Raw genomic sequence first — 12,879 nt, forward strand, 5'->3', positions numbered from 1 at the left:
GTCTCCAGCTGATTTGGGAAGGTTATAAAACTTTTGGAAGGTAAAATCTTGAAGAAGAAAGAACAGCAGTAGAGATGGGATCTGAGATTTTATAGCCTGGTCTCACTTGTTGATTTTCATCTCTGCTACCTGTATATTGATGGAATGTGATGATTTCTGCTCTGCTAACTGCTGGGGATCCTGCTGTCATGCCTTCCTTGACACAATGGACTTTATCCTTTCTGTAACTCTAATCTAAAACAAACCCTATATTTCCAACCTTCTTTGACTATTTTATCACAGTAACATAATAATAACTCCTATATGGGTTTTAGTAGAAGATATATATATATATATATATATATATATATATATATATATATATATATATATAATTGCTAAACCTTAGACACAAAAGAATATTCTTTTATAGTTAATTGGAAAACTAAATGAATTAAAGATCATTCATACAGTGCAATATTACTTAGCTTAAAATAAAATGAGCTTTTTGTTGTGAAATGTGGATAGTGGAGGGCACAATGTAAATGCCAATGCAAAGGCAATCTTTCAGTTCTTTGTAATTTCTGCTCAACCTTGATGTAAAGAAAAAGCATCTCTAAACAATAAACATGTTTAAGTATCCTTGAAATAACAGACAACTATTTGAGTTCACAATTTTCTCAAACACAATTGAAAGGTGGCTTTAATGTGGCAAAACAATACCAACTAAATGTGGATTCAAAGTGATAAGTTCCAGTGTGTGTACACTGTTCATATGGGTAATACCAGTCGAAAATGTAAGGACCATTAGGACTGCCATGAAGTCACCACTGTTCCTCATCTTCTGCTGGCAAGTTATCACCAGATTTAAATCAGTTAATTTTAAAAAGAAATATACCAGTGGATATGGCTCAACTTATTCACAAAGATGTACCTACTGGTTTCCTGAAAAATCTTAGGTTTTTAAAGTAGAGTATCTGAAAGGAAGCTTTAAAATGATCCAGTAACTAAATCATAGATTACTAAAAGAAAGGCAGAGGAAGATGATGAAATTTCAAGGTGACTGAGATTGAAGAGCAGATATGAAAATTGACTATAAGGTCAGGATACTTCAGCATGACTCTTTAGATAGTGGTCGTAAATGTTAAGCCAGAAAAGTCCAAAATTTCCATTTAACATTCAGATCTACAAAATTCAAAAGATTAGATGGGAGGACAACACAGAAATTAAAACAGTGAATTGCAGGTTTAGGGTTTATATCATAAACTTCACATCCAATGTGAATATTATAGGGAACTGCTTAATTGTATGTGAAGGTAAAAGACACTCATCATGTTTTCACCACAAAAACTTTCTCTTTATGACTTCAAAATGCTACTTTATCCCATAATAAATTTTATAGAGAACTACATTGACTATATTGGCTTATAAATACAACACTTGTCTGTTGATCAAAAAGATTGGATAACATTTAAAATGCAAATAAATAAAATATCCAATAAAATAGAATTGTAGTAGAATTTGAAGGCATATTAGACTTAATGAATCCTCTAGAATATGGTCAACAAAAATGTCATGGATAACAAAGATTACTTTCAAGAGAATTATTTATTTTCAATCAATTTTCTTTCAACTACTCATTTTTCTGATTTTATAGTGAACAAATTAATAAGCAACATGTTCCTCAACCACTACAGCTATTGCTTTTATTAAATTACTAACATTTGTAACTAAAATATATTAAGCAAAAGGCAAAACGTTACCTTTTAAGTCATCCTTGTGATACCTGGAATTTGTTCTCAAACATAGACTTAAGAGATCTGCTTTTCCCTTGTTGAAAATAAGATGGTGATGGATGTCATTTTCACATGGGAAGCAAGTCTGATAATCCATAAATGTAGATCTTTCATGTTTAGGGATAAGCACAAAGAATGTGTTGAAAGCAATGGTCCCTAAAAGTTTAGGTTTATTAATTACATAAGGTTATAATTTAATATTGGTTTTAAATTTTTTGTAGACATTTTGTAGACAAGGTAAACAAGTGTTATTATGAGCAAGACATATGACCTTATTAATTGCAAGTACATTGCAAAATCTAAATAGAAATTTCCTATGTAATAATATATCTATATGTTTGATTTATTAGACTTTTCAAGAACATTTTAGTGTCATAGAATTACAATTATGGTATCTTAGGAATGAGTCAGTGAGCAGTGGAGTTTAAAAGTAGTATGTAATTCTGCATTTCAGTTGCCAATAATGCATATTTTCTGTGTACACATCTGTACTGTAACATCCACTCCAGATTAAGCAACACATGATTTCTATGTAAGCAATATAGTCATATTGCTCATGGATTATAGTTAAACAAAACCATCACTTGTGCTTCAAAGAAAAAAATATTATAGGTTTGTAGTTACCTTCAAACAAACACTGTAAGACTAATGGCAAATCATAATGGGAATTTTCTTTACCTCTTCAAACACTTCTTTACAAAGGGGTCAGAGAAGACATTGGATAATGTATATTCAAAAAAAACAAAACAAAACAAGAATCGGGGCTGGGGAGATGATTCAGTTACCAAGATTTATGACCAAGTCTTGTTACCAAGTCTTGTGGCATGAGTTCGATCCCCAAAACTAACATGGTACTAGGAGACAATCCATTCCTATAAGTTGTCCTCTGCCCTTTACATGCAGGTATATGCCAACACACACACACACACACACACGCACACGCACACACACACACACACACACACACACACATACACACACACATTTAGATACACAGAACAATACATAACTAAATAGTTGCTTTAAAGTAGCAAGCAGAAATGTCATTCATTTCTGTCAGGGGACACAATAACGTATATTAGCCTCTCAACTACTGATCAGAAAGTTGCCTCCCATCAAAACATTACTACCAACTTCATTTCTGCTGTTCACTATTTGAGACCCTAGGTGCATAAAGAAAGCTCCCTGGGATTGTAGGGCATCACTTAAGACTCAGAGCTGCTGTGATATACTGGGAAGGGTAGAAGCTGGTCTGAACCAAGCTCTAGTAGGGGTGCTAAGTAGGATCTGGATACTACTATGGAGTCGGGCATTTGGTATTACAACAAAAAGTCCTGTAGTTCATACAAAGAGATTTTTTTTTAACTTTACTAAGGGAAAAATTAATTTTAATTATCCATATGAAAATGACAAAAAGCATAAAAAATTACAAAGTGAATTACTATAGTTCTAGTGCCAATCATGTATTAGGTTTTGCCTAAAGAGCAGTTTTATATTAGAAAAGTTCTTGAACCTGATCATTTATGTAAGTTCTTATTTTAGAGTTCAAAAAAAAGTATAGGCAAATAGAATTTTTAAAGAAAAATTAATTGATATATATTATATCCAACTTGGAAAACTATTTTAAAAGAAAGCAATTACTAAATTCCTAAGAATATATAAAGTAATAAGAATATTAGACAAAACTGCAATGTTATAAATGGTTAAATTAAAATAATATGTATGAATTGCTACATGACTCAAGTAAAGTTACCATTAAAAAATATTTACACAGCACAAATTTTGCAGCTAAAGAAATGGATGGTATTTACATGGCTGGACTTTTTTTTTCTTACTATTATTTTTGGCTACACTGTAGATCAGATCTTCCCTATTGTGGCATGTGTGCATGCAAATGCTCTTCTATTCTACCACAGCCCAGCCTGTTGTGATTGGTGTTTAAAAAGGATATAATCAGAATGGAAAGAACTTACCTTAGTTGACTCTCTGAGTTAGCCAATTCAACTCTGTAAGGCACAGCAATTCCTGGGTCTTCAAATTCTGCTCCGTGAGTCTTATAAAATGCATGTTACATGATGTTAATATGTTCAATAAATTCACTATACATTAGCCAGTTAATTGTGGGTGATATATATTTGTGTGCTTATATATATATTATATTTATATATTTACATATATTTAGATATTTTCATTTTAACATCTTTTAATAAATTACACATATATAGATTATAGTTTAATATATATTAATATATATATAAGCTATATATTTGTGTATGAGTATAATATATATATATATATATATATATAATTACTACAAATTACTCTCTAGTTATATATCTTATATGTTACCAGGGAAAGGAAATTCACCTATTTCTCCTAGAACTAATTTAATGTTTTAGTTGACTTTTATAATTGTCACATTTGTGACTAATAATAGCAATTTATGTAACAACTGTCAATCCTAGTAGATTTTTGACTATCACTTTTCCCTTTTTCTTACTCTCATGTCTCCAACTTATTCTAAGAATGAAAATTTTATTGAATGAGTTTGTGTGTGTGTGTGAGTGTGTGTGTGTGTGTGTGTGTGTGTGTATAACTAATATCTGACACTATTTAAATGATAAATAAATAATTAATAGAAGAAAGAAAAGCCATAGCATCTATCAATCCAGTGGCCATAGAAGAAGCAAGAGATGAGCTCTGCACTCTCATAATTTTCTGAAAAAGCAATCCAAAATGTTAGAATGTTTTGAAGAAAATGGTAATTCAACTATTAGATAACTAGGAAGCCAAATGCCATGACTGGATCACATCTGAGTCAGTTGGTCTGAGCTCTGCTTAGCTGTCTCTGATTCCATTATGTCTTCCAGGGTTGTACTGTCATTGTTTTTTAAAACTCTTACATTATAAATAATATATTTTCATTTAAAGAAAAATAATATTAATGATATTGCAGAAATTACATTTTACAACAACATATATTTACACAAAATACCATGTAACAAAACTGACCCATTTATGAAAATGTGAAAGGATAAAGCACTATAGGGGAAAAAAAAAAAAAACATATTCCGGGAGCTAGCATAGCAGAACCCTTGCAGTTCTTCCATGAGGAATGCCTCTGAAAACATGCAATATTAAGTTAGCTTGTACATACACTCTTTACAATAAAATACATAGTTTTCAATTAACTGACAAGCTGCAATCCAAACATGAATGTCTTCTTAAATTCTGGCGGTTTTTAAAGATCTTAATGACAAAAACAGGAGGCCATCGTTATTACCAATTTTCTATGGTAAAAAAATTGGAATGATCATTATACACTTACATCATCCAGTTCTACTATTGTTAAAGATGGTGGAGGTCTCTCTATATTCAATTTTTCTGCAGGCATAAAAAGGGGTGGAGATTTGGTTTTGATCTCTTCAACTAGGAAATAGAATTGAAAAATAACATTAGCAAAGAACATGTCTGATAAGTTGCTGTCTTGATCTAATACTACTAACAATGAAAGAAGTTTTTCATGAATCTACACAAAGATGCAAACACTATAGATTCCTTCAGCTCAAACAATACACACATTTGATTGCACTTATCTCTTACAAGAAGCTATTTAAATTAAAGCACTGTACTATAGTAAATAAAAGAAATTAGAGTTTCATATTCTATCTCAGAATAATACATGGACCAAAACTGAAAGCATGTGTTGATTACTGCTTGGTTATTTGATTTTAAACAATAAGTGTTAAAAGATCTAATCAGAGCTCAACTGACCATCACTGTCAGACTCATTTCCATTCTGAGTGCACTGTGCCTCTGCAGTAGCTTCGCATGGATGTGTGAATGTATTTGATAGCATGGTGCAAAGTTGTTCCTGTGGAGTTCTGTAAAACAACAAAGCTCCAATTAAAAGAGAAAACCATCTTAATTGAACATTCCCAGATTAGATGTTTTGCTTACCAGGTGAGAATTCAAAATTCATGCTGACATTTTGACCGTAATATTAATTCACAGGTTATTATTATTAATATAATTTTAATGTGATGAAGGTTTTTGAAATCAATACCACATTACATACGTTTTTCAACTGCATACTGTGTTTGGCTTAAGATGAAGACCAATGTCATGATTCAAGTCAGTATTCTTTCAAAAGTCACATGGAATCTAAAGATCACGTCATGCTGTTGACAAGGCTAATTTACCAGACTATGTTTTATTGCACTGTATTTTGATGAGTTCTAAGGCAACCTGAAAGCATTTATCTAGACTTTCAACACATTGGTGGAGTGGTAAAATAGGGTCCAATTATAAGAATGTGAGATGTTATGTCTGTGGCATCTGTTACCTAATTAACATCAAGGGTGGAGGCAGAGTGTTTCAAGTGGGAAGCCTGAATCTTGGGAATTCTGAGACTTCAAGAGTTTGTATTTAATTGTGACTACAGAATTTGTGAGGAGGGAGTTTATTTGTGAGTTAAATAAAAATAGCTGCACAATCTCCAGAGATCATGCAAGCTCACGTGGCTGCCAGTGTATTGATACTGTTAATGCCAACATAAAACTTAAAATTTACCCATTTTATTCTACTTTTGGTACATTCAAAAGGAATAGACACTAGATTAAATAATCTCTACTATGATGCTCATTAACTAGATGATATTGGGAAGAGGAGGAAGAGGAGAACTGACTAGTTTTAGGCAGAGAACAGAGCAAGAGCACCCTGCCTCCACAAGAATATATTCCTAACCATGGTTACAGTTTACAGTGCCTTTTTTTTACTAGTAAATACAACAGCTGCATTTTGGAATATGTGATACAAATCACATAAGTACAAAATATTTTGTGTTACTGAGCTTTACATTTTAAAACATTCTATGAAAGAGTAACTACTTCTGATCAGAATTTAACTAAGTAATATACAAGAATATAAAGTAATACCAAAGAGCAAAGGGAAATTGGTCACCAGAAACTGCTTCCTAGTTTATATTAGTTTATTGAGCTATAAGTCCCTGTATATATACATAAGTGCAAATAAGCTATTACCAAATAATTCATGAAGTAAAACATATTACTTGATTATTTTCATCTTTATTTTATAAGTAAAGACTTATAGAATTCTGATAGCAGGATTGAAGAGTAGGGACCCTACACATATAATTACTCTATATTAAACACAAGGAAAGTTATACCAACAAAGCCTAAGTGATGTAGTAGCTAATCATTTATGAAGTCTTGACTTTGGTCATTCCATCCCCAACACCTCACACAAAACCATACCACGTACATAAAGGTGAAAATACCTCCTATAATATTATTACTCCTCATTTTCTTGTTTGAAATATTTCATTCAGTGTCTCTCTATATGTTCGTGTATGCACATGTGCATGTGAGTGATGTATAATCGCATATATGCATCTGCATGCTCATGTGTATGCAGATGGTTGTGAGAAGGTTGGTCACTCATGGATGATGATATTTCAACTGCCCTCCACTTTTTTGTACACAGTCCTCACTGGGCTTGACCTTGCCGAATATAGGCTAGCTTGTCCCGCCAGTAAGTCCCAAAGATCAGCATGGGTCTGCCTTACTGGATCTTACTTGGGTCTGCCTTATTTGCTACTAGGCACAGCATTTTTTATGTGGGTTCTAAGGATTAAATTTAGTTTCTCGTGGCTGTAACACAGACTTGTTTATTGATCTCTCATACTAAGTCTTACTGATATAAATCCATTTAAATATAAAATAAATCTGTCCAGGAACCTGAGAGCTGCAAGCTACAGAAAAGTACCTACTGTTCTTATTTGCCTAATGGTCATAGAATTTGTCTGCTGTATAAACACTGATCTCTGTACCAGTAGATTAATGCAGCCATCAATCCTCATGTAAAACCCTTTGTATAGTAACAACAACTAAAACAAAGACTCAAAAAGGGTCAAACTGTAGAGAATACATGCCTGTGAAGTGCTCATGAATAAGTAGAATAACTACAACATGCCTGCTCTTCCCAAGGCTAAGGGAACAATATGAAGGAGAGCGAGAATTTAGGGAAAACTTGGAAGAAACAACATACTCTGAATAATACAGGATAATTACATACAAAAACATTTAACAGCTGTGGTTGTTTACAAAAGACTGCATAAGATAAAACCGACCTGTCAGGTAGGAAGGGGAATTGGAAGGGATGGGAGCACAAGAGACAGTTGAAAGTTGGTGGCTGCTTGGGGAGGATGAGTTGGTTTTATTGAGGGAGATGGTCTCTGGAAGTTTGACTACGCTTCAGTAGATGGCCCCACTTCCGTGATCATTGGATCATCAATAATTAACAAGAAAACAAGAAAGGTAAAAACATTTTCTTGAACAATTCCAATTTTTAAATGAAAGAGAACTAGAAAATCATCAGTGGAACAACAAAGTAGAATGATGACTAGGCTCAGAAAGCAGTTGCAGACAAAATATCACTCACAAGAAATAAGATCCTTGAGAATGTTCCAAGATGAAATCGGCCTGCATATGTGTGTGTGTGTGTGTGTGTGTGTGTGTGTGTGTGTGTGTGTGTGTGTACACTCATGGACCTTGTGATCTGCAGTATGGAGCATTTCTCAAGAATTTTATTCTTCAAAATGTACATCAAAGACCAGCATCATAGTAGCCATGTCACTTAGGAAGCACTTTGGACTATAGAAAATATGTACTTAAAGTTAGCCTACTTTGTCAAGATTGCCATTTTCCCCCACATCCTCTAGAAAATTAGAAGAAAAAAAGAAATATAGACATCTCTGAAATGTAACAAATTAAGCTTATAAAATCCCAAGTTACCAAGTATAGTTAAAATTGCCGATGAAGAAAACATGTCCTCATCGGTAATGTTGGTTTCATATTGCAAGTTTGACTTTTGAACAAAGTAAAAACTCATGAATCCGATCATAGGTCTCCATGAGCTGAAATTGGAAATAAAAGCTATAAAGAAAACACAAACTGAGGCAATCCTGAAGATAAAAAAAAAAAAAAAAATCCTAGGAAAGAGAACAAGAACTACAGAGGCAAGAATCTCCAACAGAATACAAGAGATGGAAGAAAAAAAAAAAATCTCAGGCATAGAAGATAGAATAAGCTTCCGGTCTCCATCTGTGCCCCAGAGCTAAGACTATCCCATAGACCTTATCCAAATCCTCTCTGGAGAGAGCTGGTTTCCTAGGAGTTGTCACTGCTAAGATCAGAGGTGAAACCACCACTTTTGCTACAATAACTGGCCAAAGACGGATTTACCAGCAGCTCACTAGGCACCAGGGACAGGATCCTTCAGTCATCTGTGCTCCAGAACTAACCCTATGACACAGCTCTCCATACCCAAATCCAGTCCAGAGAGTACTGGTCTCCCAGGAGTGCTTAAACACCTAAGATCACAGCTTTCTGCATCCCATTACCTCCTTAAGAGAGCTCCTCTCACAGGATTGCTAACACACTTAAGATCATAGGCTCACAGACCACTAGAGGGGCAAGCTCCAGTCAGAGACAGCAAGACCAACTAACACAAGAAGTAACAAGATGGAGAGAAGCAAGCACAAGAAGCTAAGCAATAGAACCAACGCTGTTTGAAATCATCAGAACCCAGTTCTCCCACCACAGCAAGATAACACCACCACCTCATGGATACTCCTACAGAACATCAAACAGATGGGAACAGAAAAGAAATTCTTCCAGTGACATAAAAATCAAAACACAAAACGCACCAAAAAAAAAAAAAGAAAGAATATTAAAAGCAATAAGGGAAAAAGCTTAAGTAAAACAAAGGCAGAGCTATCAGAATTACAGCAGATTTCTCAATAGAGAGTATCAAAGTCAGAAGACACTGGGCAAATATCATACACCCTAAAGGAACACAAATGCCAGCCCAGGCTATTATATCCAACAAAACTTTCAATTACCATAGATAGAGAAACCAAGATACTCCACAATGTAACAAAATTTACACAATATCTTTTCATGAAGCTAGCTCAACAAAGGATAATAAATGGAAAACTCCAACACAAGCAGGGAAACTACACCCTAGAAAAAGAAAGAAAGTAATCTTTAAACAAACCTAAGGAAAGATAGCCAAACATAATTCCACCCCTAAAATTAAAAATAACAGGAAGCAACAATCACTTTTCCTTAATATCTCTTAACATCAATAGACTCAACCCCACCCACCCACCCCCCAAAAAGACATAGAATAACAGACTGGATACAAAAACAGGAGCCAGGGTTTTGCTGCATACATGAAATGAACCTAAGTGACAAAGATTCTACCTCAGAATGAAAGTCTTGAAAAATATTATCCATGGAAATGGTCTCAAGGAACAAGCTGGAGTAGCCATTAAATACTGAATAAAATCAACTTTCAACCAAAGTTATGAAAAAAGATAAGGAAGGACACTTCATACTTGTCAAAGGAAAAATCTACCAAGATGAACACTCAATTCTGAACAGCAGTGCTCCAAATGTAAGGGCATCCACATTCATAAAAGAAACTTTATTAAGCTCAACATACACACTGCGCCTCACACAAAAAAATAATGGGAGACTTCAACAACCCACTCTCATCAATGGACAGATCATGAAAGGAGAAACTAAACAGAGACACAGTGAAGCTAACAGAAGTTATGAACCAAATGCATTTAACAGGTATCTATAGAACATTTTACCCTAAAACAAAAGAATATAGCATCTTCTCAACACTTCATGGTACATTCTTCAAAAATTGACCATAAAATTGGTCACAAATTGTGCCTCAACAAATACAAGAAGATTGAAGTAATCCATGTATCCTATGAGATCACCACAGATGAAAGCTGATTTCAGTAACAACAAAAACAACAGAAATCCCACATATACATCAAAGCTATATAACACTCTACTCAATGATTCTCAGTAAGGGAGAAATAAATTAAAGACTTTTTAGAATTTAATAAAACTGAAGGCACAACATACCCAAACTTATGGGACACAATGTAAGCTTTGCTAAGAAGAAAACAAATTCCTCTGAGTGACTCCAAAAAGAAACTGGAGAGAGCATACACTAGCAGCTTGATAGCACAAATGAAAACTCTATACCAAAAGAAGCAAATATATCCAAGAGGAGTAGACTGCAGAAAATAATCAAACTCAGGGATGAAATCAACCAAGTAGAAAGAAAAAGAACTATACAAATAATCACCAAAACCAGGAGCTGGTTCTTTGAGACAAGATACAGAACCTCTTAACCAGAATAACCACAGGACACAGAGGTAGTATCCAAATTAACAAAATCAGAAATGAAAATGGAGACCCAAGAACAGAAACCGAGAAAATTTGAAAAATCATCAGATCCTACTACAAAAAGCCTATACTCAACAAAACTGGAAAATCTAAATGAAGTGGACAATTTTCTAGAGAGAGATCATTTACAATTTAAATCAGGATCAGATAAACCATCAAAAATGTCCCATAACCCCTGAAAAAAGAGAAATAGTCATTTCAAGTCTCTCAACCAAAAAAAAAAGGCCAGGACCAGATGAGTTTAGTACAGAATTCTATCAGACTTTCAAAGAATACTTAATACCAGTAAAACTATTCCACAAAGTAGAAACAGAAAGAATGCTACCCAATTTATTCTATGAAGCAACAATTATTCTTATACCTAAACCACACAAGGACCCAACAAAGAATGGGAATTTCAGACCAATTTCTCTTATGAATATCAATGCAAATATACTCCATAACATTCATGCAAACTAAATCCAAGAACACATCAAAGTGATCATTCAACATGATAAAGTAGAATTTATCCCTCTAGGGATGCAAGGATGGTTCAATATATGGAAATCCATCAAAGAAATCCATTATATAAACAAACTCAAAGAAAAAAAGAAAAACATGATCATCTCATTAGATGCTTAGAAAGAACTTGACAAAATTCAACACCCCTTCATGGTAAAAATCTTAAAAGAATCATGAATTCAAGCCCATACCTAACCATAGTAAAAGCAATATACAGTAAACCAGTAGCCTACATCAAATTAAATGGAGAGAAACTGAAGGGGTTTGCAACCCCATAGGAAGAACAACAATATCAACCAACCAGATCCCACAGAGCTTCCAGGGACTAAACCACCAACCAAACAATACACATAAAAATTTCCATGGCCTCAGCCCCCATATGTAGCAGAGGATGGTGTTGTCTGTCATCAATGGGAGGAGAGACCCTTGATCCTGTGAAGGTTCAATTCCCCAGTGTATGGACAAGGAGAGAAGCAGAGTCTGAAGGAAAGGCCATACAGAGTCTGCCCCACATGGGGATCCATCCCATATGCAAATACCAAACCTAGATACTATTGCTGATGCTAAGAAGTTCTTGCTGACAGGAGCCTGGTATAGCTGTCCCCTGAGAGACTCTGCCAGAGCCTGGCAAATACAGAGGCGGATGCTCATAGCCAACCATAGGACTGATCATGGGGATCCCGATGGTCGAGGTAGGGGAAGGACTGAAGGAGCTGAAGGTGTTTACAACACAATAGGATCGAGAACAATATCAACCACCCCCAGAACTTCCAGGAACTAAACCACCAACCAAAGTGTACACATGGAGGAACCCATGACTCCAGCTGCATATGTAGCAGAGGATTGTCTTATTTAGCATCAATGGAAGGGTAGGCCCTTGGTACTGAGAAGTATTGATGCCCCAGAGTAGGGGAATGTTAGGGTGGTGAGACAGGAGTGGGTTGGTGTGTGGGGAAACACTCTCATAGAAGCAGGAGGATAAAAGGGATGGGAATTGTTAGCATCACATTAAATGGAGAGAAACAAACCAATTCCATTAAAATCAGGAATGAAACAAGGATGCACAGTCTCTCCTTCTCTATTCAATATAGTGTTTGAATTACTAGCCAGTTTTTTAAAGCTAAACAACCAAAGGAAATCAAGAGAATACAAATTGGAAAGGAATAAGTCAAAGTATTGCTATTCACAGATGATAGGACAGTGTTCATAAATGACCAGAGAACTCGTACAGCTAAAAAAAAAAACCAAAAAAAAAAAAAAAAAAAAAAAAAAAAAAAAAAAAACACCTTCAGCAAAGTTAATGGATA

The 12,879-nt window shown here is 34.5% G+C and overlaps 1 protein-coding gene across 2 annotated transcripts in view; it reads right to left on the reverse strand.

The window, feature by feature from the left end:
* The window catches only part of Zbbx (zinc finger B-box domain containing), a 90,499-nt gene that overhangs the window by 27,288 nt on the left and 50,332 nt on the right, over positions 1-12,879 (reverse strand). For both annotated transcript variants that reach the window (XM_021196651.1, XM_021196650.1), the window contains exons 8-11: positions 5,550-5,659; positions 5,104-5,204; positions 3,749-3,828; positions 1,743-1,882 (exon numbers count right to left, since the gene is read on the reverse strand). In XM_021196651.1, coding sequence (XP_021052310.1) covers positions 1,743-1,882; positions 3,749-3,828; positions 5,104-5,204; positions 5,550-5,659 — 431 coding nt within the window. The remainder of the gene's footprint in view (positions 1-1,742; positions 1,883-3,748; positions 3,829-5,103; positions 5,205-5,549; positions 5,660-12,879) is intronic.

This window comes from Mus pahari, chromosome 4 (assembly GCF_900095145.1).
Source record: "Mus pahari chromosome 4, PAHARI_EIJ_v1.1, whole genome shotgun sequence".
Taxonomy (NCBI): domain Eukaryota; kingdom Metazoa; phylum Chordata; class Mammalia; order Rodentia; family Muridae; genus Mus; species Mus pahari.